The sequence below is a fragment of the Pelophylax lessonae genome (assembly GCF_965119305.1).
Source record: "Pelophylax lessonae genome assembly, chromosome: 5".
Lineage (NCBI taxonomy): Eukaryota > Metazoa > Chordata > Amphibia > Anura > Ranidae > Pelophylax > Pelophylax lessonae.
The window spans coordinates 233,269,875-233,295,652 of NC_138772.1; the positions used below are offsets into that span (position 1 = coordinate 233,269,875).

At 46.6% G+C, this 25,778-nt stretch overlaps 1 protein-coding gene across 1 annotated transcript in view; it reads left to right on the forward strand.

The window, feature by feature from the left end:
- Window positions 1-25,778, forward strand: part of DAP (death associated protein) — a 51,301-nt gene that overhangs the window by 21,587 nt on the left and 3,936 nt on the right. Inside the window, exon 3 of the mRNA XM_082259863.1 lies at window positions 2,851-2,893. Within this exon, the coding sequence (XP_082115989.1) occupies window positions 2,851-2,893 (43 nt within the window). The remainder of the gene's footprint in view (window positions 1-2,850; window positions 2,894-25,778) is intronic.

Consider the following 25,778-nt stretch of genomic DNA (forward strand, 5'->3'; position numbering starts at 1 on the left):
CTACACAATAATATAAACCAAAACAAAGTGAGACTCTGACCTATTAGCTCAGCCAAGAATGTGTCAATAGTGCACCACCTGAAATTAGAACATGTAAAATAAAATGGAAACAAAGTCCATAGAAGTAATTGCAAATGAGATCAAAAGTCCATATATAAAACGGATGGCCAATCACCGTGCTCTTCTGAAAAAAATATTTGTGCCCAAATCTTCAATAAACAGTGCTCCACGAGTGTGTGATATATGCGCTCACCAAAACCCTTTGGCCAACAAAGTGACCATCAAGCAGATCATAGCCAAATCCACCTCTCGGGACCAGGACAGATTCTTCCAGCAGTCTCCCCTCTCTGTTCTCCCACTCTATATCACTGCAATAAAATGCTCCAGGAGGGAGCACAAGGTAATATATAGTGTAGTATGTTTTATTAAAATAAGCTTAACAGAATAAAACGTATGCACTCACGTGTTCATGAAGAAAAATAAATAAGCGTTCAACATGTACAGCTTCCCAGCTGATATGTCTCGCACCGTTGCTCGCTGGGCCAAAGGCTGGCTTGCGTTCCACTAGTCGGAAGCAGTAGTGGAATAGCTCCAGATAGTATGAGGCTCATGCTTTAATGTATGTGCACACAGACAGGGGTGTTTACATGCTGTGTCCACAATGCTTCACTTTACGCCTGCGGTAAAGATGGCGAACGCTACACTTTTAATTCAATGTGGAACTGCAGCAAATGCCTTGCACCTGCATGCAATACACGTGATTGCAGCGCATTTGTCTGCAAAAATTAGGTTAAAAGAGGTGGTGAGGATGCATCATATCGCTTCCTCACTGCCTGTCAGTAGCCTCTGGAGCATGATCCGAATATAGATCGGGCTTTAGAGGCAAGGGGGATTTGGATGCATGTCTAAATCCACTCTTACTATTTTTACAATTTTATTTTTTACATTATTTTTTGGGGGTGGAGGGGGGGGGGGCTTTGGAGAGACATAAGGGGACTGAAGACAGGCTACTTGGGGCAGCCACCAATTGCATCGGAGTCAGAGGATCGGAGCTGACGGGTAGGGTTTAGGGGGGCTTTCCGGTTGTTGAATTGGTACTGGGTGTTGGATCTGTGGCAGCCAGTGCAGCAGTTGATTTAAGGGGGGGGGGGAGCAGAAGAGGGAGGTAGAGTAGCGGTTGGGGGGGTTTGTGGTCATTTTAGGTGAATAGCACTAAGAGCACTCCATGAGCTTATAACCGAAGCAGCAATGCAGGACCGTAAGTTGTATGAACCTGGCCAGCCAGCTAAAAGCAGTGCTGTAGGTCGCTGTACGGACCTAGCAAGGAAATGGGTTAATTGAGAATCAAGCACTGTATAGATTGTAGGAGTCGTTATTGGAGTCTGTTACCTGCAAGTTGGAGAAAAGTCTCAGAATACTTCAGAAGTCTCCATAAAGAACAACTATCTCCACAGTTACACGTTGCACACTCCTCTGCTGCGCGTTGCCTGCCGTGATGCCTGCTACATTGCCCTCTCTTGTATAAAAGCATCTCTTAATTTGGGTGAGAGCTGAGAGGGCTGACATGTTCCCCCAGTCTGTCTTCTGGGTTCGCGTACTCTGGCTATGTGATTGGCCGGAGCCGCGATGGCGGCAAGCCCGCACACATGAAGCAAAGTATGCTGGACCTTCAGAGCACATGCACCGGTGACGCGCCTGGCTACATTCGGCATGAATATCTTTTAAACGGTGCACGTTTAGAAGATATTCATTTTATCAACAGATAAGCCTTAATATAGGCTAACCTGTAGGCAGAAATGACCAAGTGGGGTTTACTACTGCTTTAATGCATTCTATGCATTAGGACAAAAAACATTCTGTGTGCATCTCTACCCCCCCCCCCCCCCCCACCTTATATTTACCTGAGCCCAATCTTGATTTAACACTGTGCTCGGGAGCAGCGGCTCTTTCCGCTGTTATTGAAAAAAAATAAAATAAAAATAGGTTACAGTCACTTTAAAAGAAAAGTGAAATAAGATTTGTACAGAGTATTTAGCAATTTCAGCATTTGTAGTTTAACTTTTTTACATGTCATATCATACTGGCATTGTTTTATTTTTTAATTGATTTTGTGTTTTTTTTTTTTTTTTTTTTATGGGGGGAGGGATTCAAAATCATTGTAACAGTATTCTAATTTTAGATATTTTCCCAATATCTTCAGGCGTCTGCTTCTGTAACTTACTGCCTTTCCCCATAGTTGCAACAGAGATTGAGGTCAGTTGGTCTGTCATTGCGTGCCTGTCCTAGTTTAGAACACTGACTCATTAAATTAGCAGTGTATTTCTGAAATAACGTTTGCAGTGCAGTATTTTATTACAGCACTGTAAATGATCATGTGGGAGGCAGAATCTCCCATCAAAGCAAGGGCAGTTGTTTGGTCTATGATAGTTTTTGCATTTTACAATATGAGGCGAGGTGTGTGTGTGTGTGTGTATATATAAACAAAATGGCCCCTGCCCCCACCTTTAACTGGCCTTCATAGCAAAGAGCACATGGAAGGGTAACGCATGCGAGACAAAATCAGAAAAAATTCCCAGCTCAATTCACCAACCAGTTTGCTTACCAAACAAATTAACCGAACATTATGCGTTAAAAACAGTGGTTTAGTTAGCACACATTTGCAAACGCATGTGTAAGATGCAGGGCCACTTCACGGCACCCTGTATTTCCTGCAGTTCTAACTCCAGTTGAAGCACATGCACTCTAATGAATAGATAGGGGGCAGGTGAGCCTGGAGGTAGCCCAACCCTCCCTAAGGGTGCGCATATAAATATAATATATTCATAATATATATTTTTTTTCTCTTTTTAGTCAACCCAGACCACCTCTGATCATTTCTGGTGCTATTGCAAGGGTAAGTGGTGTTTGTTTTTTTTTTTTTGTTTTTTTTTCTTTATTTGCGGTTTATGTAAGCTTTTTTTTAGGGTTTGTTGTTTAAGACTAATCTTAAAGTGGTTGTAAAGTCGCAAGGTTTTTTATCCTAATGCATTCTATGCATTAGGCTAAAAAGCCTGTGTGCAGCAGCCCCCTAATACTTACCAGAGCCCATCTACATCCAGTGATGTTGCAAAAGTGTGTGTCTCGGCTGCCCAAGACTGTCCCTCCTCATTAACTGAGACGGCAACGTGGCGCCATTGGTTCCTGCTGCTGACAATCCAATTCAGTGAGCCAATGAGTAGAGAGGGGGTGGGGCCCGGCTGTGCCGCGGCTCCATGTCTGACTGGACACAGAGCTGCAGCTTGGCTCAGGTGCCCCTCATAGCAATCTGCTTGCTGTGTGGGATTTTAACAGAAGGGGGGGCCAGGAGCACAGAGGAGGGTCTGGGCTACTCTGTGCAAAACCACTGCACAGAGCAGATAAGTATAACTTGTTTGTTATTTTTAATGAAAAAAAGAGACTTTACAATGACTTTAAAGTGGCTCTTCAGTCATTTTTGTTTATTTTTCCATCTATTAAATCCTCTCTTTGTTGTTTTTAACTTTGGATAGTAAAAATTTATTTTTATTTTTTTCTGCCAGTACATCCCACTTCTTTCTTGTCTGGTCATTAGCCTCCCTAGGCTAATGACATCATGCACAGTTTTCTCTAACTCTTGTGAGAGTTTACAGGCAAGGGAGGGAGGGATGAGGCATAGGAGGGCCAATGAGATCTGCAGAGCTGGAGGGGGCGGAGATAACAGGAGACTGCAGAGATTGTGTATTCGTCAAGAGGAGAAATGTGCAGACAAGCAGTGGTTTGAGTCTGCCTGTGTATGTATACACTGCTTAAAAAAAAATGTAAGGAACACTTTCTATTCGGAGTGTAGCATCAAGTCAATTAAATTCCTGGGATATTGATCTGGTCAGTTAAGTAGCAGAGGGGGTTGTTAAACAGTTTCAGCTGCTTTGGTGTTAAATAACAGGCACACTAGATAGGCAACAATGAGGCAACCTCCAAAACCGAAATGGTTTTACAGATGTAGGCCACTGACCCTTTTTTTTTTTTTCCTCCCTCTACTCATCTTTTCTGATTGTTTTTCACCTTGCTTTTGGCTAGGATCAGTGTCGCTACTGGTAGCATGAGGCGATACCTTGACCCTATAGAGGTTGCACAGGCAATCCAGCTTCTCCAGAATGAGACATTGATGCATGCCATTGCAGGAAGGTTTGCTGGGTCTCCCAGCACAGTCTCAAGAGCATGGAGGAGATTCCAGGAGAGCTTGACAGGGCTGCAGAAGGTCCTTAACCCATCAGAAGGACTGGTATCTGCTCCTTTGTGCAAGGAGGAACAGATGAGCACTGCCAGAGCCCTACAAAATGACCTCCAGCAGTCCACTGGTGTTTGGCTGTCTCTGACCAAACAATCAGAAACAGACTTCATGAGGGTGGCCTAACGTCCTTTAGTGGGCCCTGTGGTTACTGCCTGGCACTGTAGAGCTTGATTGACATTTGCCATTGTACATCAGAATTGGCAGACCCGCCACTGGCACACTGTGCTTTACACAGATGAGAGCAGGTTCACCTTGAGCATGTGACACACACGTGAAAGGGTCTGGAGAAGCCATCAAGAACGTTATGCTGCCGGTAACATCGTTTAACATGACCGGTTTGGTGGCTCAATGATGGTCTGGGGAGGCATATACATGGAGGGACGCAAAGACCTCTACAGGCTAGACAGTAGCACTCTGACTGCCATTAGGTATCGTATGAACTCCTTTAACCCATTGTCGGACCCTACGCTGGGTCAGTGGGTCGTTACTCCTGGTGCATAACAATTCCCAACCCCATGTGGCAAGAGTATGCAGCCAGTTCCTGGAGGATGAAGTAATTGATACCATTGAATAGCCCCCATTCTCACCTGACCTAAATCCAATAGAACACCTCTGGGACATTGTTTCAGTCATTTAGACCCCGCCAGGTTGCATCTCAGTCTGATCAGGAGCTTAGTGTTGCCCTGGTTCAGATCAGGTTGAAAATACCCCTGGACACCATCCGTTGTTTCATTAGGAGTATGCCCCGATGTCTGGCATGCATACAAACACGTGGGGGCTATTCAAAATACGGAGTACCAATTTAGCCTGCATTATTATTATTATTATTATTATTATTATTATTATTATTTTTTTTCCCCCCAGTTGTCTTCCAGGACAACCCTTGAGAGATGGAGCTCCTCCCACCGGACAGGAAACCAATTAGTAGTTTTAAATGGCGGTCCCTCAGGCACCTGTCAGTTTTTTTTTTTTTTTTTTGTTTCCTCACTCTGGAGGAGACATGTTGCCTGGAGGAACCATGTTTCAAAGAGGACTGGATGAGCTCCATCGCTCAAGGGCTACCAGTGTCAGCCAGGAGTTCCCCCTCACCTTTCTCTCAGAAGAGCAGCTACATTTGGAACAATATTTTGGCCTCGGGTTCCCTCCGCAGGTGTAGGAGTACCCCCCTCTCCAGTGCCCGACAAGGGAGAGGGCAGTGATGGGTGAGCAGCCTCTGCAGTGGGGAGGGCCTTAGGCGCCCTCGCTGTAGGACGTCGCAAACGCGTGCGGGAGGTGGTGGTTCCTGCCTCCAGGCACAGAGATCAAAGGGGAGGGGAGGGCTGAGCCGGTGTCCTAAAGGCGCGACAGCACGGACTTAAGGCGCCAGCGACCGCGAGCAGAGGGACAACATGGAGGCATCCTACGCTCCAGGAGAGGCAAGCACTGGCTCATCACAGGTTGGCTGGCAGTGGCCAGAGCCAAATTTTCCTGTGTAATTTAATAGAAAAGTGCAAAGTCCTTTTGGATAGAAGTAAACCTTGTTCCGTTCAAGGATAGCGTCCATATCCAAAAAGAGGGCAATCTGTGTTCAGAGGTAGAAGAATGTCCCCCCACAATTTTGATTATCGCTATAAAGGGAAGTCAGAAGCGCTTACCAGAAATCATGAACTCTACTGCGGATAGCAAAGAGTCATGCAAGCAGAGGACTATAAGCCTTAATAGTGTAATATCATTAGTGGTTGGCAGCCTCTCTTCAAATCTCTTGGATACCCAGAAAAACAAAGTCCCCTCCATAGTGTAATATCATCAAAACCAAGCTTTATTAAAAAGTAGAAAACTTACACTTTCTGTGCAAATAGCAGGCAAGTCAAATGTGGTCTCCAACAGGCGCAAAAACTAAATCTGACATACGTTTCGTCCACATGGACATCATCTGGGGTATGAGTATATATCCATTTATTGTGCCTAATATGGTTCCTTCTGCTATAGGTAAAAGTAATAGATGTGGGCAGTCATAGGATAAATCAAGCCTAACATTTGCGGTAGGCCACTTCGACACACTGTTGGATCTCGCGGACCAACTGTGCATGCGTGATCATATGCGCTCCACGCCTCGATTTAGTTAGTGTTCGCAATAGGGTTGCTAAACGTATGCATTTCTCATTGTGATCTCAAAGCTCGAATGAGCCGGAAGCCGCTGGAAAGCACAACTAACCAAGTCACACTGCTCTTTTGCATAAAAGGCAAAGGGAAATGTGAATGTATTGCCCAATTGAACACAAATTTACATCTATGAAAATCTCATTAGGTACAAAGGCTCTGGAAACTGAACCAAGCCGAACATAGTTTAAGAATTATTTTAAAAAATGAATTAAATAATGGGGGGGGGGGAATTAATAAAAAAAAAAATGGAAATATAAAAATAAATATGAAAATTGAAAAATAAATATAAATAATAATAAAAATGTAAAATAAAAACAAATATGAAAATAAAGATGAAAATGACAATAGAATAAAAATAAGGTTGATGAAACTTCTAATGGGATAATAATGATAATAATAATCATCTGATATCTACAAATTGTGGTCGTAGACTCAAATCTGTCTTTCTCCTACCACTCGTGTTAGGATGGCATACATTGCACTTCCCACATGGATAGTAACCTTTTAAATTGTGGAAAAAAAAAGTAGGTTTAGTTGGTGGATCTACTATATGTGGTGCAATCTTCTTGCGCAGTGAGGGTGCGCCCCTATAAGTCACCCTAGCACGTTCAGGGAAGAGAGAACCCAAAATCAGATTCTTTTTAAGACCATTCCAATGTTTATTGATGTTGCTAATTTTGTTTATGCTGAATGGAAAGGGAGGTAAAGAAGCACCACTGAAATTGAGTGTCCTTGTTTGGATGGGTGTTATCCTTCAGCAGAGTCTTCTTGTCAACATTGGACACCCTTACTATATTAGTGTCAATAGTTCTACTGCTGTAACCTTTCTCTATAAATGTCCATTTCAATAGTTGCGCTTGACACTCAAAAACAGACATGTTAGTACAGTTACGTTGTAACCGCAATAATTGGCTAAAGGGGACAGATTTTAACCAAGCCTTATGGTGGCAGCTATCCACCAGAATATAACCATTGTGGTCTGTAGGCTTGAAATATGTTTTAATTTCCAAACTATCACTGACTGCCATGACTTCAAGATCAAGAAAATATATTTTCTCTTTGCTCGCCTCATAGGTCAAGGAAATGTTTCTATCATTTGCATTTAAATGAATCATAAAATTCTCTAGAGATTCAAGGTCTGCATTTCATAGGAGGAGGATGTCGTCTATATAATTTAGCCCAGAGGACCAATTTTGCCCTCTCTCGGGTATAGATGACATTCTCCTCCCATTTGGCCAAAAAAAGGTTTGCCAGGCTTGGGGCAAACTTGGGTCTCATGGCAACCCCCTTCTGTTGTAAATTTCATTTTCAAACCAAAAATGATGTTCGGTAGCAAAATTTAAGAGTTCCATAATAAATTCTTGCTGCACCCTAGTAGAGAATTCTCCTTTAATCGGATAATGTTTCACTGGCCTCAAACCTAATTGGTGAGTTATACATGTATAGAGAGCTGCCACCTCCGCAGTGGCCAATATATACCCTTCACGAAAGTCCTCAATCCCCAATAATTTGTTTTTGTTTCTTTTGTGTCCTTTGGTGAAAAATATGCCTTCTTATTTAAAGGTTGTAAATAGAAATGTGTGTGTGTGTATATGCGCCGTGCTACTTGGGACGTGACAGTCAATCCCACTAATTATGGGGCGTCCCGAAGGACAGGTGGAATTCTTGTGTACCTTTTGGAAGGTAATACATAACCGGGATCCTGGGTGCTACAGGTATCAAATCAGATTTTCTTCTTCCTTCCTTCCTTCTTTTTTTTTTTTTTTTCCTTCTTTTTTTTTTTTTTTTTTTTTCCAATCTGTCAAAACCTTTTATTGACCAAATCCTTCCTAAAGCGGGTGGTGGGATTGTATGACAATTAGTTTTCTCCTCACTTAATATTCTAGTCATTTAATTTAGATAGTTGATTTTATCCAGTAGTACAATTCTCTTCTGCTTCCCCCCCCCCCCCCTTTATCCGCCAGGTGGATGACTAAATTTTTCCTATCACAAAGCTGTTTTAAACCTAATCTCAGACCTAAACGCAGAAAAACATACCCCTATCCTGAGAGGGATGTAGATAATTATGTTGGTTCCCCGTACAACTCTAACCATAGCAATCCCAGTCAATAGAAGTATTGGGGGGGGGGGGGGGGGACACAGGGCAAAATTGGGGCCCCGAACCAACAGAGGCTCGTGGGGGGGGGGGGGGGTCGGGGACCGACCGAAGAGTCCAGAGGAAAAAGAACATAGTAGGCCAAGGTATCTCTAATCTTAGCCAGACTGAACTCAGTGGCAGAGAAATCAATTTTAGATAAAAGATTGAAATTTGTTACTCCTAAAAAAACTCAATAAATTTGATACATTTATTGACCTACAGAAATACATTAGTAAATTGAACATGCAGAGGCATATTATGGCTAATCCCATAAAACCCACATTGAGGGTTGAGACTGGAGGTTTTGTTCATTCAGGTCTCTCTAACCTATCATTATTTAATCCTCTTGGTCCTGTAGCCCCTTCCATTAATGTTTTTAAAGGTTTAGCTCTTAGGGACCTAGAGAATTTGCCCACTAAAGATATGTGAACCTTCATAGCTGAGATTAGGTTTAAAACCGCTTTTTAATAGGAAAAATTTAGTCATCCGCTCGGCGGATAAAGGGGAGGGAAATTGTAATATTGGACAAAATTGACTAGAATATTACGTGATGAGGAAACTTAGTCCTCTTTCATATAGTTCCATCACCCGCTTTAAGAAGGATTTGGTCCAGTTGGTCAAAAGTTTTGACAGAGGGATTATTGATAAAGAGAGAGTTTATTTGATACCTGTTTTGTATTACCTTCCAAAGGTACATAAGAATCCCACCCGTAGCAAGGGCGCACACGACCGGGTCATGACCCGAGTCGCAGCATACCCATGGCTCGCAGCCCCCCCCCCATTCCGAGATTGGGAGGTGTTCTGCCACCCGACCCTCTGGTACCCCATTTCAAAAAAGGGCCTGCGTGCTAACCCCCCCCCCCCAAAGGCTGTGCTGTTAGTGTGGGCTGTGTATGGGGAGCTGTGGCTGGCAGGGGCTGGGAGCGCAATGCGGCTGTTCCCGCTAAAAATAGCATGTTTTTTTGTCAGTGGGGGGTCCCTGGTAAGCCCCCCCCCCTCCTTGCTATCTAGCATACCTGCAGAAGACCCTGGGGTCTGGTGTGCCACGCTCCTGCCGCGTGGCGCCGTCATTTTATTGTAGCTCATTTTACTGTACTCTGAGTCATTTTCTTGTAGTCACGAGGAGCGGTGTGCGGCGGGGCCCTCTAGTGGTGAAATAGCCATTCCACTTCCTCTCAGAACAGCATGGAGCAGGCTGACTGATGCTGCTGGCTCTCACTCTGTACGGTGTGGTGAGTCTCTGGGGGTGTAGGCGATTCCTCCTTCCTGCTGTAGCGTTAGCTGGGACCTGTAATGCCACATTTAAAGTGGTGGGACACATTTTTGTGCAAACAGTTTTTCAAAATCTTGTGGTCCCAGGTTGTTCAATGGAACCTTCTGAGCGAGTGTCACCACCGGACCCACTCTCAGGCTGCGAGACCCTCCGAATCTACATTTGCCCTGACGGCAGTCCTGCTGGTGTAGCACCCTACAGGTAGGTGCTAGGTAAATGCATAGTGGGCCTTGTCTGCCTAATAGCAGGGCTGTGTTTCTTTTGCTAGGTAGGTTGTCATGGTTTCCAAGTGTGTCTCCTGAGAGGGGAGTCTCCCCACTGGCTTTATTAGTGGGTCTGATAGGGCAGTGAAGGAAACCCAATCAGGGGACACATCCAGGCTTGTAACTACCCCAGACGGCAGAATATGCTGCAAAGGATTCTGGGAGTGGGTATAAGTTTGGGGGATTGCGTGACACGGTGTCTTTGGCGGGAGCAGAGTCCCAGGAGGGAGAGAACGGCTGTCTCTCCTCCTGTCTGAGGAAGTGGATGTCTTGTGGTGTTGCCTGAGAATCCAGAGAGAGAGAAGAGTTGAGCTGAGGGGGGGTCCGGTGTGCCGAGAACAAGAGGAGAGCGAAAGGGGTCCAGTCCCAGGAAAGCCTACACAGGTCGTGAGTACTGAGGATTGCCCCTGGGGGTCTGCCTGAAGAGTTAGAGGAGACCACTCCGGAGGAGGTTCTGGGATCCAGTGTCAGCTAGCTTAGGGGGTACCTAGGTTGAGGACCGTGAAGTTATAAAGGGGGTACATAGCCAGTGGACTCTGAAGAGCTTAAAGTGTAAAGGGGGCCCCTGCAGTTTGGGTCCTGAATTGTACAGAGCACCAGTTGAGAGTTGCAGCTATACAGAATTTCACAGCAAGCTACCTCCAGTCAGTGCCAGGTTGGAGAGAGTGGTGAGAGACTTTGCATTGCAGCAGTGTCAGTAGTTCTATGCTTCACAGTCCTGAGTCTTTTGGACCTAGAGTCCAGGATTCAGCACTTCTGTCAAGTTCAGTGAGCGCTGGCTAGCGTTGGCTGGCGTCAAGGCAGCGCTAACAGACATTTTTCCGGATAAAGTCCCAAATTGTATCTAGTTAAGCCTAAAGGAGTATCCCACTCATTCCCTTCTCCTATCCCCTTTATGTACAATAAAACCACAAAACAAAGATGCCGGAGTTGTCAATGTCTCAGTTCTCACACCCAGGGTCGCAGCTCACATGTGCTCGAGAGGTAACAATGGCAGACCCACATCGGGCCCAATGCCCTGAAAACCTGCTAAACTGGTATCAAAAGTGGATTTGGCCATGCAGAAAAGACAGTAAAAGAAGCGCTCCACACAACTGGCGGGCACTGATGGTGAGAATGAGCCCTCTTCCTCGTCTTCCACGCAAGAAAAGGCGCTTGTGGAGGCACTGATGGTATCAGTGCAAGAAACTCTAAAGATGGAAGACACAGCTGGCACTGTCAGCTGCGCCGGTACAATTTGGTTCCTGCAAATCATTGAAGGCTTAAGGTGTTTCATTTCCCGGCCTATTTTGACAAGATTGTCAGTCAGTGGAGTTCCCCGATTGGTTGGGATAGCTAAGCATTTTGCTCGACGGTACCCCTTTGAGGAGTCCCTCGTTAAGAAACTGACGGCTCCGCTGGTGGTAGAATCGCTGGTTTCCAGGCTGAATAAGGCCACCTTGCTACCGGCGGAGGACGCTTTGTCCTTTAAAGACCCTGCAGACAGGAAGGCTGAGGCCCTGGTCTGCCATCTTTTTACTGTGACAGGTTCAATGGTGAGGCCGGTGTTTACCATTACCTTGGTCCTTGGTGGCTTCCTCTCACAGAAGATCTGTTGTCTCAAGGAGCGATTTTCATCCTGCTTTACAGTCTCTGGCTTTAACGGCCTGGCAGTTGAAAGCCAGGTACTGAAGGATTGTCTGATTCTGTGATTCCTACTCTAAGAGCAAGAAAATGTACTTCCCGGAAGCTTTATCATCGGGTTTGAAAGGCATATATTACTTAGTGTGAGGCTAGGGGTGTCTCCCCGCGGGCCTTCTTGATATCCCGTCTGCTGGAATTAATACAAGTGGGCGTAGATAAGCGCTTAGCTCTGGGCACCATTTAAGGGCCAGATTTCTGTGTTAGCAATTTTTTTTCCAATGCCAATTAGCCTCGAACTCTGGTTAACACTTTCGTGCAAGGGGTTCGCCATGTGGCCCCTCCTGTGGCCCCTCCTGTGAGGTCCCCGGAGCCTCCGTGGGATCTTAATTTTGCTGTTATCTGTTCTTCAAAAATTACCTTTTGAGAATATTGACGAGATTCCCTTATTGACTCACAGAAGGTGGCCATTACTTCAGTGTGCAGGGTTTATTAGCTGTGTTGTTCTGTCGGTCGCCTTATCTGGTGGTTTACAGGGACAAGGTGGTTCTTTGTCCCTGTCAATCATTCCTTCCTAAAGATAGTCTCGGACTTCCATCTAAATGAGGACATTGTGTTGCCTTCGCTGTGTCCTAAGCCAAGACATCCAAAAGTGATTGCCTTACATTCCTTGGATGTGGTTCGTGCCATTAGGGTGTACTTGGCGGCGACTGAGACGATTCATAAATTGGATTCCTTATTTTTACGTACGGATGGACCGTAAGAGGCAGGCTGTGTCTGCTGCGACTATTTCCAGATGGATCATGCAGAAGGTGGTGCATGCATACTCCATTAAGGGTCAGGTCCCTCCTTTCCCTGTTAAGGTGCATTCTACAAGGGTGCTTAGTGGCTGCTTGGCCTTCCGTCACCAGGCGTCGATGGTTCATTTGTGCAAGGCGGCTACCTGGTCGTCTGTGCATACGTTCACCAAATTTTACAAGGCAGACATCCTGGCATCTGCAGATGCTGCTTTTGGCCGAAAAGTTTTGCAGGCCGCTGTTGTGGAGGCTATGGCCTCTTGAGGGTGTGTGTTGTTCCCCCCGGCTGGGGAGCCCTAATTGTACCTGGTTGGCTATTTTTCTGTTAGCCGTTTTTTTTTTGTTAAAATTTTGCTGTGCCCACCCCTCATGACACTGCTTTGGGACATCCCAACGGTCAATGAAGATATGAAGCTGTGTCCATCAATGAACGAAAGAGAAGACTGGATTTTTGTCTTACCATAAAATCCTTTTCTCTGATCATTGACGAACACAGCACCCACCCCCCTCTGTGGAGTTGTTTTATGTATTCTTCTGACACTGCTTGTTACAAAACTGAGATCCTAGAGCTGGAAGTGGAGTATAACCCCTGGGGCTGCCCATGGGCATCATCAAAGCCTTGTTAACTTTTGTTAACCCTTTTTCCACCTAGTGTTCTACTCCTAGGACAAGCAGCATAACCCGACCGTTAATGAAGATATGAAGCTGTGTCTGTCAATGAAAAGGATTTTACGGTAAGACACAAATCCAGTTTTTTTTATTATTATTTATTATTTTTTTACTAGAAACTGACTTAACCCCCAAACATTATATTTTTTAGCAAAGACTCTGAAGAATAAAATGGCTGTCGATGCAATATTCTTTGTCACATGGTATTTGCGCAGCGGTCTCTTAACCACTTCTGGACCGGAAGATTTTTCCCCTTAATGACCAGGCCATATTTGGCCATATTTTGCGATTCGGCACTACGTTACTTTAATTGCGCGGTCTTGTGACGCTGTACTTAAAATTGATGTCCTTCTTTTACCCACAAATAGAGCTTTTTCTTTTTTTTTTCGAATGGTTTTTCGACCATTCCGAAAAAAAAAAAAAAAAAAAAATATTTCACATTCTGCTATATAACCTTCTCAAAAAAAAAAAAAATTAAAAATCAATTTTTTAACATTTCAGGCCAATTTGTTTTCTGCTACATATATTTTTGGTAAAAAAAATCACAATAAGCGTAATTTGATTGGTTTGCGCAAAAGTTATTGCGTCTACTAACTACAGGAAAGATTTGTCATTTTTATTGTGTGTGTGTGTGTGTGTGTGTGTTTTTACTAGTAATGGCAGTGATCTGCAATTTTTTAGCGGGACATTGCGGCAGACCGATCGGGCCCCTAACTGACATTTTTGACACTTTTGTGGGGACAAGTGACACTACTACAGTAATCGGTGCTAAAAATATGCACTGTTACTGTAATGACACTGGCAGGGAAATGATTTACATTGTGGGGGATCAAGGGGTTAAATGTGAGCCTAGGGGAGTGAGTCTAACTGTGGGGGAGGGGGGGGTGTGGCTTATGAAATGATCATAGAGACCTGTAATCCTATAAAGAAGGATCACAGGAGCTCTGTGATCATTCCAGGGAGAAGAACAGTCAGCTGTGTTTACAACAGCTGACCGTTCTCTCTCTCAGCGGGGAACGATCGCGGGGGTCAGGTGGCAATCGGAGCTTCCCCACTGCCGAGGGGGGGGCGGGAGCGCGCCTCCGGCAGCGCGCGCACGCCCCCTAGCTTGCCTGCTCGTGACCGACGTAGACCTACATCGATTTGCGTAGCAGAGCCACATTGCCACAGTAAATAGGCGGCGGCCGGTCGTGTACCGGTTAAACACAATTTTTTTTTTTTTTAAATACATTTCACTGCATTTAAAAAAAAAAAAAAAAAAAAAAAACGAAACCGTAAAGTTTAGCCCAATTTTTTTTTTTCTATAATGTGAAAGATAATGTTACACTGAGCTAATAGATACCCAACATGTCATGCTTCAAAATTGCACACGCTCGTGGAATGGCAACAAAAATTGGTACTTAAAAAATCTCCATAGGCGATGCTTCAAAAAGGCCCTTTAAGGCCGTTGGGGGGTGGGGGGGGGGGGCGACGTATTACTTCGCTCCGTTCCTCAAAGGCCATAGTCGAGTGGGGGCCAGCTTGCCCTCATTCGACTTCCGGTCACCTAGGATTCCGTCGGACTAGATCGTTTTCCCCGCTACCGACGGCTCAGATAAGCGGGGAAAACGACCAGGAAGCGACAGGAGGGGGGGTTCACCTCTCCTGCCACCTATAAAAGTGATCCCGTGGTGAATCCGCCTCTGGGACCACTTTTATGAGAAAGAGGACTGACGTATATCTGCAGCAAGCGGTCCGTAAGTGGCTAAGGGCACAAAAGAAACTATCAAATTATTGGAGAATGTGGACTTGAGTGAAGGTATATATTAGCCACTGCGGACGTGGCATCTCTCTATACATGTATACCTCACCAATTGGGTTTGAGGGCAGTGAAACATTATCTGATTAAGGAGAATTCCCCACCTAGGGTTCAGAAAGAATTTATTATGGAACTCTTATAAAACTCTTATAAATTCTTCAAGCACAACTATTGAAACTGAGATTTTTAGAGAGGTTACAGCAGTAGAAATATTGGCACTGATCTAGTAAGGGTGTCCAATGTTGACAAGAAGACTGCTGGAGGAGAGCACCCATCCAAACAAGGACAGTCCATTTCAGTGGTCCTTCTTTACCTTATTTTCCATTCAGCATAAACAAATTAGGAACCTTATCCATAAACATTGGAGTGTTCTTAAAAACTATCAGATTGTGGGTCCTCTCTTCCCTGAATGTGCTAGGCTGACTTAAAGGGGCGCACCCTCACTGCGAATTAAGATTGCACCAAATGTAGTAGATCCACCAACGAAACCCACCCTTTTTTTCACAACTTAAAAGGTTACTATCCATGTGGGAAGTGCAATGTATGTCATCCTAACATGAGCGGTAGGAGAGAGACTGATTCATTTAAGTCTACGGCCACAAATCGTAGATAACATGTGAAATATTTTTCTACCTGTGCCACTAAGTGTTTACTTGCTTACATGCCCTTGTAAGAAGCAGTATATTGGGTGTACTATATGCCCTTTTTCTGTATGAGTTAATGAGTATATAGCCAATATTAAAAAAAGGCCCAACCAATCGCAGCGTTCCTAATCACTTTCTTCGCCACCCTAACAAGGACCCTACTGGTACTCCATTCCTTGTTTACAGGCGCCCGTCCCCGGGTTACAAACAAGATGGGGACTGTAGGTTTGTCCTTATGTACCTGTTCCGATTAACAAACAAATGCAACTTTTTTTAAGTTTAGCTCCAGCCAAATGAATACGTTTTTTTTTTTTTTTTGGATAGCATAGGGAAGGGTTAATACCCCTGTAACGTGTGTTTTCCTATCTGTACCCCTGTTCAGAAGATTTCACCTCACTTTCTGTCCCTATGACAACTGGATTTTAAACATTTTTGGTTGTTGTGTAAACAAGTATTAGTGATAAAGCTTCAGTGGAGACACCTTTTTCCAATGAGAACTCTTACAGGAGTGGCTTTTCCTTCCCAGGGAGAGATTTCTCCTCGCTTCCAGTTGTCTCTCTCCATTTGTAAGTAGGAGTCGTTTGTAAGTCGGCTGTTTGTAACCCGGAGACCGCCTGTATAGATGGATATTTGTCCACTTGGAGGGAAGGTCCCACGGTTAGGGGTGTTTCACGTTTAGAGACCTATTGGATTTATGAGCTCAGATCCTACTGGCCATATGGAATGAACGTCGAGTCGGACGTGAACAACTTTATCAATAGGGCATAAGCTCATGTTTAACCACTTAAGCCCCGGAGGATTTGGCTGCTAAACGACCAAGGGGTATTTTGCGATTCGTCACTGCGTGACTTTAACGGACAATTGCGCGGTCGTGCGACGCTGTACCTAAACGAATTTGGCGTCCTTTTTTTCCCACAAACAGAGCTTTCTTTTGGCGGTATTTGATCACCTGTGCGATTTTTTTTTTTTTTTTTTTTTTTTTTTATCACGCGCTATAAACAAAAAAAGAGCGTCAATTTTGCAAAAATAGCAATATTTTTCCCTTTTTTTTTTATATGAAATTCCCCCCAAAAAAAATGTAAAAATCAAAATTTTTTAACATTTTCGGCCAATTTGTTTTATGCTACCTATGTTTGGTAAAAAAAATCGCAAAAAGCGTATTTCGATTGGTTTGCGCAAAAGTTATTGCGTTTACTGACTAAGGGAAAGATTTTTGTCATTTTTGTTGTTTTTTTTTTTTTAACGCGTAATGGCGGCGATCTGCGAATTTTTTTTTTTTTTTTTTTTTTTTTTTTTTTTTTGCGGTACTGCGACATTGGGGCGGACAGATCTGACCCTTGACTGACATTTTTGACACTTTTGGGGTTACCAGTGACATTTCTACAGTAATCAGTGCTATATATATGCACTGTTACTGTAAAAATACACTGGTAGTGAAGGGGTTAACTTTATTTGAGAGGGAGGGGCTGTGTGTGTCCCTAGGGGCGTGATTCTTACTGTGATTGGCTGTGGCTTCAGCTGTATGCAGAGTGATCAACGGATCTACATAGTAGATCCATATGATCAGCTCTCATACAGAGGGGAGAATGACAGGCAGCTTGTTTACACAAGCTGCCTGACTTTCTCCCTCTCCCCCGCCGATCGCAGAGTGGCCGGTGGACATCGGGTCCGCCGGTCACACGCGCAGGGGGGTCCGTGACCACGCGGGAGCGCGCCTCCGGCGGCGCGCGCTCGCTCCCTAGACCCTCACAAGCTAGTGACGTAGCCCTACGTCACTTTGCCTGTGAGGGGCTGACCGCCGACGTAGATCGGCGTGCGGCGGTTGGCAAGTGGTTAAGGTGGGTAATTTCCATTCTTAATTGATATAATCTCCCCCTTTTACACTAAGAGCCGTTGCGTGTCAAAGGGAGTAAAGATGTTCTTTTTCATTAAAAAAGAATGGTGGTTTTTAGATAATTTATATTATCCCATTAGTTTTATCATCCCTATTTTTATTCTATTGTCATTTACATTTTCTATTATTATATAAAATAATTTTTTTTCTCTTAAACTACATTCGGCTTGGTTCAATTTCTAGAGCCTTAGTACCTAATGGGATTTTCAAGGATGTAAATTTGTGTTCATTTGGGTAATCTAATAAATTCACATTTTCCTTTGCTTTTTATGCAAAAGAGCAGTGTGGTATGTGTGACTTGGTGGGCTGTGCTTTCCTTGCAGCTTCCGGCTCTTTCGACCTTTGAGATTAATATGAGAAATGCATAAGTTTAGGAACCCTATTGCGAACACTAACTAAATCGAGGCGTGGATCGCATATGTTCGCGCATGCGCAGTTGGTCCGCGATATCGCGAGATCCAACAGTGTGTTGATTTGGCCTACCGTGAAAGCGAGGCTTGACTTATCCTATGATTGCCCACCTCTTACTACTACCTATAGTGGAAAGCACGCCGCACACCATGGCACACGCACTTCCTTCTTGCTGGGTGAGAATGTTTAATTATATAATATGGAGCTAATTCACTACCTATATTATATTCATACCCCAGATGATATCCATGTGGACAAAACGTACATCGGGTTGGATTGGGTTTACTCCTTGATATTGTGCCTGTTAGAGACAACTTATGATCACATTTGAATTGCCTGCTATTTGCACAGAAAGTGTAAGGTGTTTTTTTTTTTTTTTCTCTTGCGTCCTCCGACAGTCGCAGCCCCTCATACAGCCTTCACGAGTGGGTAATGGCGCCCTCTGCAGGAGCAAGCAAGGCAGTTTGAAATGTTAATAAAAAACTTTCTACACTTAGGCACACCTCCAGGGGGCCGTCCCCCAGCCATTATCCTGAACCAGTTACCACTGTCCTTCAGTTTTATGCTGCCTCGTGTCAGGAGTAGGCTAGGTTTTTCTGCTGGGACCTAGTATCTGTTTATTTTTTCTTTTTTTTTTTTTTTCTTTCAAATGTGTTATTTCTTTGAAAATATCTTTTTTTTTTTTTTTTTATTCCACTCCCTATTGCTAGTTAGGGAATTGCTGGAGGACTACAAGCGACAGCAGTACTGGGCCTCCACTGGATAATATAGAGCCTTATGGAGTCCCAGCCTGCCACCGAGCGTCGCAGGTCATTGGTGCGCCCTGGCCTTGCAACGACAGTGCCCCTTGAGATGAGGACGAGCATGCGGAGTCTCTTCTTCGCCAGGATGTCTTAACTCTGGAACACCCGTAAGTTGCTAGCATCCTTCCTGGCTGACGGCACCCCCGCTCAGGGTGGGAGGTGTTCCTTATCAGAGCGGTGCCCGCCTTCGCTGGACTGGTGAGTGCTACTGCCCCTGGGTCCTTAATGGGGACTATTGTCTGTGGGGGGTGTTCCGTGGGCAGTACATGGTGGCTTCTGTGGTCTCCCCTTCCTGGCCATGTGGTGTGGCCCCCTTCCTCCCTGCCGCTGCTGGGGGGGTGCTCTGCGGGGCATACTGCCATTACTGGGGGTTGTGGGGGCTTCGTACATCCCAGGGGTGCTCTCGGGAGTTCCCCGTGGGGGCCAGTGCGTGTATTTTTTGCCCTATTTGGCGCTGCTCACATGGCTGCCATTTTGGGTGTGGGCAGGCTGTTTAGGCCTCTTTGTGTGGGCAGCAGCCATTTTAGCTCATTCTGGCACCATCTTGGATGAGGGCGACCGCTTAGTAAGGGCAGCGGCCATTTTGCCAGTGCTTCCCCTCATTTAATCTATCAGCCAGCCTTTTTTTGTGCAGGGTTTGTACGGTCATGAAAATCCTGGAAAAGTCATGGGATTTTGACATGACACTTTCCAGGCCTGGAAAAGTTGTGGAAAATGAGTAAACCCCACTAAGTTTTGGAAAAGTCATGGAATATTGTACAACTATTTAATTTAGAAAATGTCTCCGGGCCCCCTGTATTCCGTGGGAGCGGGGGACAGTAAGTGTACTATTTATCTGTTTCGGGCTTAGGCGGATTAATCAGCCGTAGCGCGCTGTACAGCTGAAGCCTGCTCACTGGCCTCTTCAATATGAATAGACCGTGACAGGTTAAGAACTCTGCGGCGGATTGATCCACCTAAACCTGAAACCAAGAAATAGTGCACTTACTGTCCCCGCTCCCAGGGGCGTACTAGCGGGGAAGGAGGGGGGGGGCGCGCACTGAGGGGTGTCAGCCGGGCCGCCCGCATCGCCGCACTGGGGGGTGTCAGGCCGGTGTCCACTGGGCCGCCCGCATCGCCGCACTGGGGGGTGTCAGGCCGGTGTCCGCCGGGCTACCCGCATCTCCGTGTGAAGAAGGCAGCTGCAGCGGCAGGAAGAAGGTCAGTGAGAGTTTCTGAGCAGCCTTGTTTTGTGTGCTGGATGGGATGGGGCAGCTGCATATAGATGAATTGAACTTTCCATTTTCCTCCTGCTGTCGCTGAATGCTTGTAAGTCCTCCTCTCAGCGGCTGCAGGAGGATTATGGAAAGTTCAATTCATCTATATGCAGCTGCCCCATCCCCCTCCTATACAACTTCCTTTGCTGGCCCCCCTCAGTTCTCTTTACCCCCCCCCTCAGTTCTCTTTACCCCCCCCCCTCAGTTCTCTTTACCCCCCCCCTCAGTTCTCTTTACCCCCCCCCCTCAGTTCTCTTTACCCCCCCCCTCAGTTCTCTTTACCCCCCCCCCCCTCAGTGCTCTTTACCCCCCCCCCTCAGTGCTCTTTACCCCCCCCCCTCAGTGCTCTTTACCCCCCCCCCCCCTCAGTGCTTTTTACCCCCCCCCCCTCAGTGCTTTTTACCCCCCCCCCCTCAGTGCTTTTTACCCCCCCCCCTCAGTGCTCTTTACCCCCCCCTCAGTGCTGTTTAGTCCCCCTCCCCCCTCAGTGCTGTTTAGTCCCCCTCCCCCCTCAGTGCTGTTTAGTCACCCCCAGTGTTCTTCAGCTCCCCACGTGCTCTCTAGCTCCCCCAGTGCTCTCCACTCCCCTGTGCTCCCTGGCTCCCCCCTCAGTGATTTCCAGTTCCCTCCCCCCTGTGCTCTCCATCCCCCTGGTTTTCCCTGCTTCCCCCCCCACCCCTTAATTCTCAATCCTCTCCAGTCCCCCCCCCCCCCCCCCGTGCCATTCAGCACCTCCAGTGCTTTTATCATGTCCGCAGTCTCTGACCATCTCTTGTATCATGTCTGCAGTCTCTGACCATCTCTTGTATCATGTCTGCAGTCTGACCATCTCTTGTATCATGTCTGCAGTCTGACCATCTCTTGTATCATGTTTGCAGTCTCTGACCATCTCTTGTATCATGTCTGCAGTCTCTCTGACCATCTCTTGTATCATGTCTGCAGTCTCTCTGACCATCTCTTGTATCATGTCTGCAGTCTCTCTGACCATCTCTTGTATCATGTCTGCAGTCTCTCTGACCATCTCTTGTATCATGTCTGCAGTCTCTCTGACCATCTCTTGTATCATGTCTGCAGTCTCTCTGACCATCTCTTGTATCATGTCTGCAGTCTCTCTGACCATCTCTTGTATCATGTCTGCAGTCTCTCTGACCATCTCTTGTATCATGTCTGCAGTCTCTCTGACCATCTCCTGTATCATGTCTGCAGTCTCTCTGACCATCTCCTGTATCATGTCCACAGCCCCACACTTTTTTTTTTTTTTTTTCCCAGGACTTGACCCCTGAGTATAGACAAGAGTAAGTGCTGCATTTGTGCATCTGTGCCATCCATACCAGTCCACCTGCACCTCCATCATGACTGTGGCTTGGGCCTAAAGAGTAAGCGCCGCATTTTGTGCATCTGACTGTGCCATCCATACCAGTCCGGGTGCACCTCCATCATGACTGCCTGAACTGAAGCTTTATCCCCAAGCAGGAGCGGCCATTAATCTTCTTTCTCCAGTTACAGTATATTGGTTAAATTACAAGTTAACTTTATGGGGGTAACAGTTTCAGCTAAAGTTAGTGTGTTCACAGGGTAGCAATGCCAGGGAAATGCAGCTTTAAAATGTATGGCTTCATGATGAAAAGTATGAGAGGTGGCTGGAGAAAGATCAGGACCCGGGACGTGCTAAATGTACACTGTGTCATAAAACGTTTGACATTTCGAACATTGGAGAGGCAGCGCTGTCTAGCCACGCTAAAGGTGCAAAGCACCAGTCTGCAGCTGTATGCTTGACCGCTTCCAATCCGATCGCTGGCTTCTTCACCCGTGCGCCTGAAGTGACACCAGCTGCGGCAGCGGTGCTTCCATCCCATCTACTGTAAAACAAGGGACCTTTTGAGTCGCGCTGTATCCAGAAACGAAACCCGAACTGCAGAGGGTACTGTACACTACAAAGATTGTCATTTTATTTTAGTAAAAATATTCTGGGTGTGACATGGATTTTCTTCTTATTTAACATGTATACATAGACATTTCATGAAACTTTAGGTCATGAATATTTACGTGAAGTCATGGAAAAGTCATGGAATTTTATTGGTAAAAATGTGTATGAACCCTGTTTGTGGCTCTGGGCGGGCATAGGCCTCTGGTGAGTGAGGTCACTTCCTCCTTTTTCTCTCACTGCAACAGCGTGTGTGGCAAGTACACTGGGACACTGTGGGGTGATTTCAACCATTTTCTTCTTGCATTTTCCTGAAAAGTTTTTTTGTACCTGTTTCCAAGGGTCTCCACGAGCATTGCGGTGGGGGTCCGCGGGAACCGTCGTTTTAAAGGGCCAGCGCTCCAAAAAATTTTTATTGCAAAAATGGACTCCCAGGATAACAAATTCCTCACAGACCTGGTTGGTGCTTCAGGGACCACTGAATCCTCTTCCATGGCCTCATTATCTGCTGCTGTTGTGACTTTGGCATCCATAGTGGATCTGCTGATGTCTGAACGCACTTCTCAAAAACGGCCTATGCCCTCCCAGTCTTCTGACTGAGAGCCTGATTTGGTTTCCACGGACAACGTACCCCTGGAGGGTCCCTGTCCTCACTTTCCGAGGGGGCGGAGTAGGAGTCTTCCTCCACGGTGGGAACGCGCAGCAATGGATGCACTTATTAGCTCCATTAAAGAGACTTTGAATCTTGATGATGAGCCCTCTCAGTCAAGTAAGCGGGCTGCCTTCGGGTTTTCCGAGAAGCCCAGAAGTTGGGTCAGGATTTCCCCTGCCCTGAGGAGTTTCACAAAATAGTGAACGACCAATGGCGTCGCATAAAACATTTGCTGGTGGTGCCTAAGCAGTTTAACTACCGCTATCCCTCTTACGGGGGGTAAGAGTACCCTTTTGCCCCAAGCCTCTAAGGGAAAATCCACCCACAGTAGGTGGGGCCCTTCTTTTAAAGCTCATTGTGGGTCCTTTCGTGCCTTCGGGGTACAGGATAAAGGAAAATCCTTCAAGACATCAGGTGGTCACAAGAAGCCGTGGTCGGGTAAGCCAAAGGCCGGTCAGGCCAGTTCGGCAGCCCATTCCACCTCTTCCTGAAGGGACGCCCTCACCCGTTTCAGGGGTGGGGGGACGTCTGCATTGTTTTTCAGGAACCCTGGTTGCCCAGAATTCAGGACAGGTGGGTTCACAAACTGATTCGTTCGGGGTAAAAGATCGAGTTTCGATCTCGCCCCGCAGACAGGTTCTTTCCATCTGATTCCTGATTGTTTCAGAGATTTCAAGGGTCAAGGGGGGGGGGGGGGCGGTACAGGATCATCTCCAAGGAGTCATTATGCCAGTGCCTTCACGGGACAGGTTTTGCGTCTCTTATTCCAACCTGTTCACGGTGCCCAGAAAAGAGGGCAAATGCGTCCGATTCTGGACCTGAGGTCTCTGAACCTGTTTTGTGAGGGTACAAAAGTTCCGGATGGAATCCATCAGGTCAGGGGACTTCCTGGCCTCCATCGACTTGAAGGAATGCGTATCTGCACATCCCTATCTACGAGGGTCATCAGAGATAGCGCCGCTTCGTGGGGGCAGAGGAGCATTACCAGTTTGTGGCGTTGCCCTTCGGTCTCGCTTCGGCTCCCAGGATATTCACCAAGGTTTTGGCTCCAGTGCTGGCTTTACTGCATTTTTTTTTTAAAGGGGATTGCGGCCCTCAGTTATCTGGACGACCTCCTGTTAAGGTTGAGCTCGTGTGCAACTTTGTCGAGCGATCTGTCGGTCACGGTTCAGACGTTCCAGGAGTTCGGGTGGACCATCAACTTTCAGAAGTCAGCTCTGACATCTTTGGTTCGCCTCCCATACCTGGGTATGGTCCTGGACTCCGCTCAGGCGAAAATCTTTCTCCTGGAGGACAAACTCCGGACCCTGTGGGACGAGATCAGGTCCTTCAGGGACAACTATCTCTCCTCTATACGGGCCTGTATGCGGTCCCTGGGTCTGATGGTTTTGACTTTCGAAGCCATCCCATTTGCTCAATTTCACACGAGAACTCTGCAAGCAGAAATCCTTGCCAGGTGGGACAGAACCCCCTCTGTCATTGAACAGGAGGATTTCTCTGAGCCACCTCGCAAGATCGGATCTTTTGTGGTTGCTCCTGTCCCCAACTCTGACACAAGGCAAGTCCTTCCGGCCTCTGCTGTGGACGGTGCTCACCACGGATGCCAGCCTGTCGGGCTGGGGTGGAGTTCTGGGCATGCTTTGTGCCTAGGGGACGTGGTCGGCGGAGGAGGCCTCCTTACCGATAAACGTCTTGGAGCTCCGAGCAATCAAACTTTGCCTGTTCCGTTGGTCAACTCGGCTTCAGGGTTGCCCGTTTCGGGTACAGACGGACAACGCCACAGCGGTGGCTTACATCAATCACCAAGGGGGCCCCAAGAGTGCCCAGGCGGCCAAGGAAGTGGCCGAGATTCTATCTTGGGCCGAGACGCACGTTCCGTTGGTTTTGGCCGTTCACATTCCAGGTGTAGAGAACTGGCAGGCGAACTATCTGAGTCGCCAGACCCTGGACCAGGGGGAATGGTCCCTGCATCCGGAGGTGTTTCGCCTCCTGTGTGCCTGGTGGGGGTCTCTGGATGTGGACCTGTTCACGTCCTGTCTCAACAACAAGGTGGGAAGGTTCGTGGCCAGAACCCACGATCCTTTGGCAGACGCGTTAGTGGTGCCTTGGCACCGGTATCGGCTGATTTATGCCTTACGTCCGATTGTTATCCAGGTTCCTCCGCATGTTGGTGTTGGAACGGATGCAGGTCATTCTGGTAGCCCCAGAGTGGCCGCGTCGGTCTTGGTACGCAGACATCGTGCAGATGGTCGTCAAGCCTCCCTGGCGGCTTCTGCTGAGAAACGATCTTCTGTCTCAAGGGCCGATCTTCCATCCTGCTTTACAGTCTCTAGCTTTGACGATGGGGCTGTTGAAAGCCAAGTCTTGAGAGACAAGGGTCTCCCGAATGCTGTCATTCCTACCTTACTGAAGGCTCAGAAAGCTACCTCTAGAAAAATGTATCATCACACCTGGAAGGCGTATATTGCCTGGTGCGAGTCTCAAGGGTTTTATCCCGCTCCTTTTTGGTGGCGAGGATTTTGGCCTTCCTGCAGGAAGGTGTGGATCAGCGTTTGGTGCTGACCACGATAAAAGGTCAGTTGTCGGCCTTAGCCATTCTGTTCCAGTGTCCCTTGGCGACTTATTCCCTGATTCGTACCTTTATTCAAGGGGTGCGGCATCTGGCTCCCCCGAGGAAGGCTCCTTTGCCTCCCTGGGACCTGAATTTGGTGTTATCCGTTTTGCAATGGACTCCCTTTGAGAACATCGGAGACATACCTCTGCCTGTGTTGTCCCAGAAAGTTGCCTTTTCTAGTAGCTATCACATCTGCTCGCAGGGTGTCTGAGTTGGCGGCTCTGTCTTGCTGTTCGCCTTATCTGATAGTTCATAGGAATAAAGTGGTCCTGCGAACCAATTGGTCTTTTCTCCCCAAGGTGATGTCGACTTTCCACCTCAATGAAGATATTGTGTTGCTTTTGCTTTGTGCGAAGCCCAAGCATCCCAAGGAATTTGCCTTGCATTCCTTGGATGTGGTCAGGGCGGTCAGGGTTTACATGTCTGCCACAGTCTTTTAGAAAGTCCGATTCCCTGTTTGTCCTTCCCGAGGCACCTCGGAAGGGTTCAGCTGCGTCCGCAGCAACCATTTCAAAATGGATCAGACAGACGATTGTTCAGGCCTATTCAATTAAGGGTCACGTTCCTCCTTTCCCTGTAACGGCACATTCTAC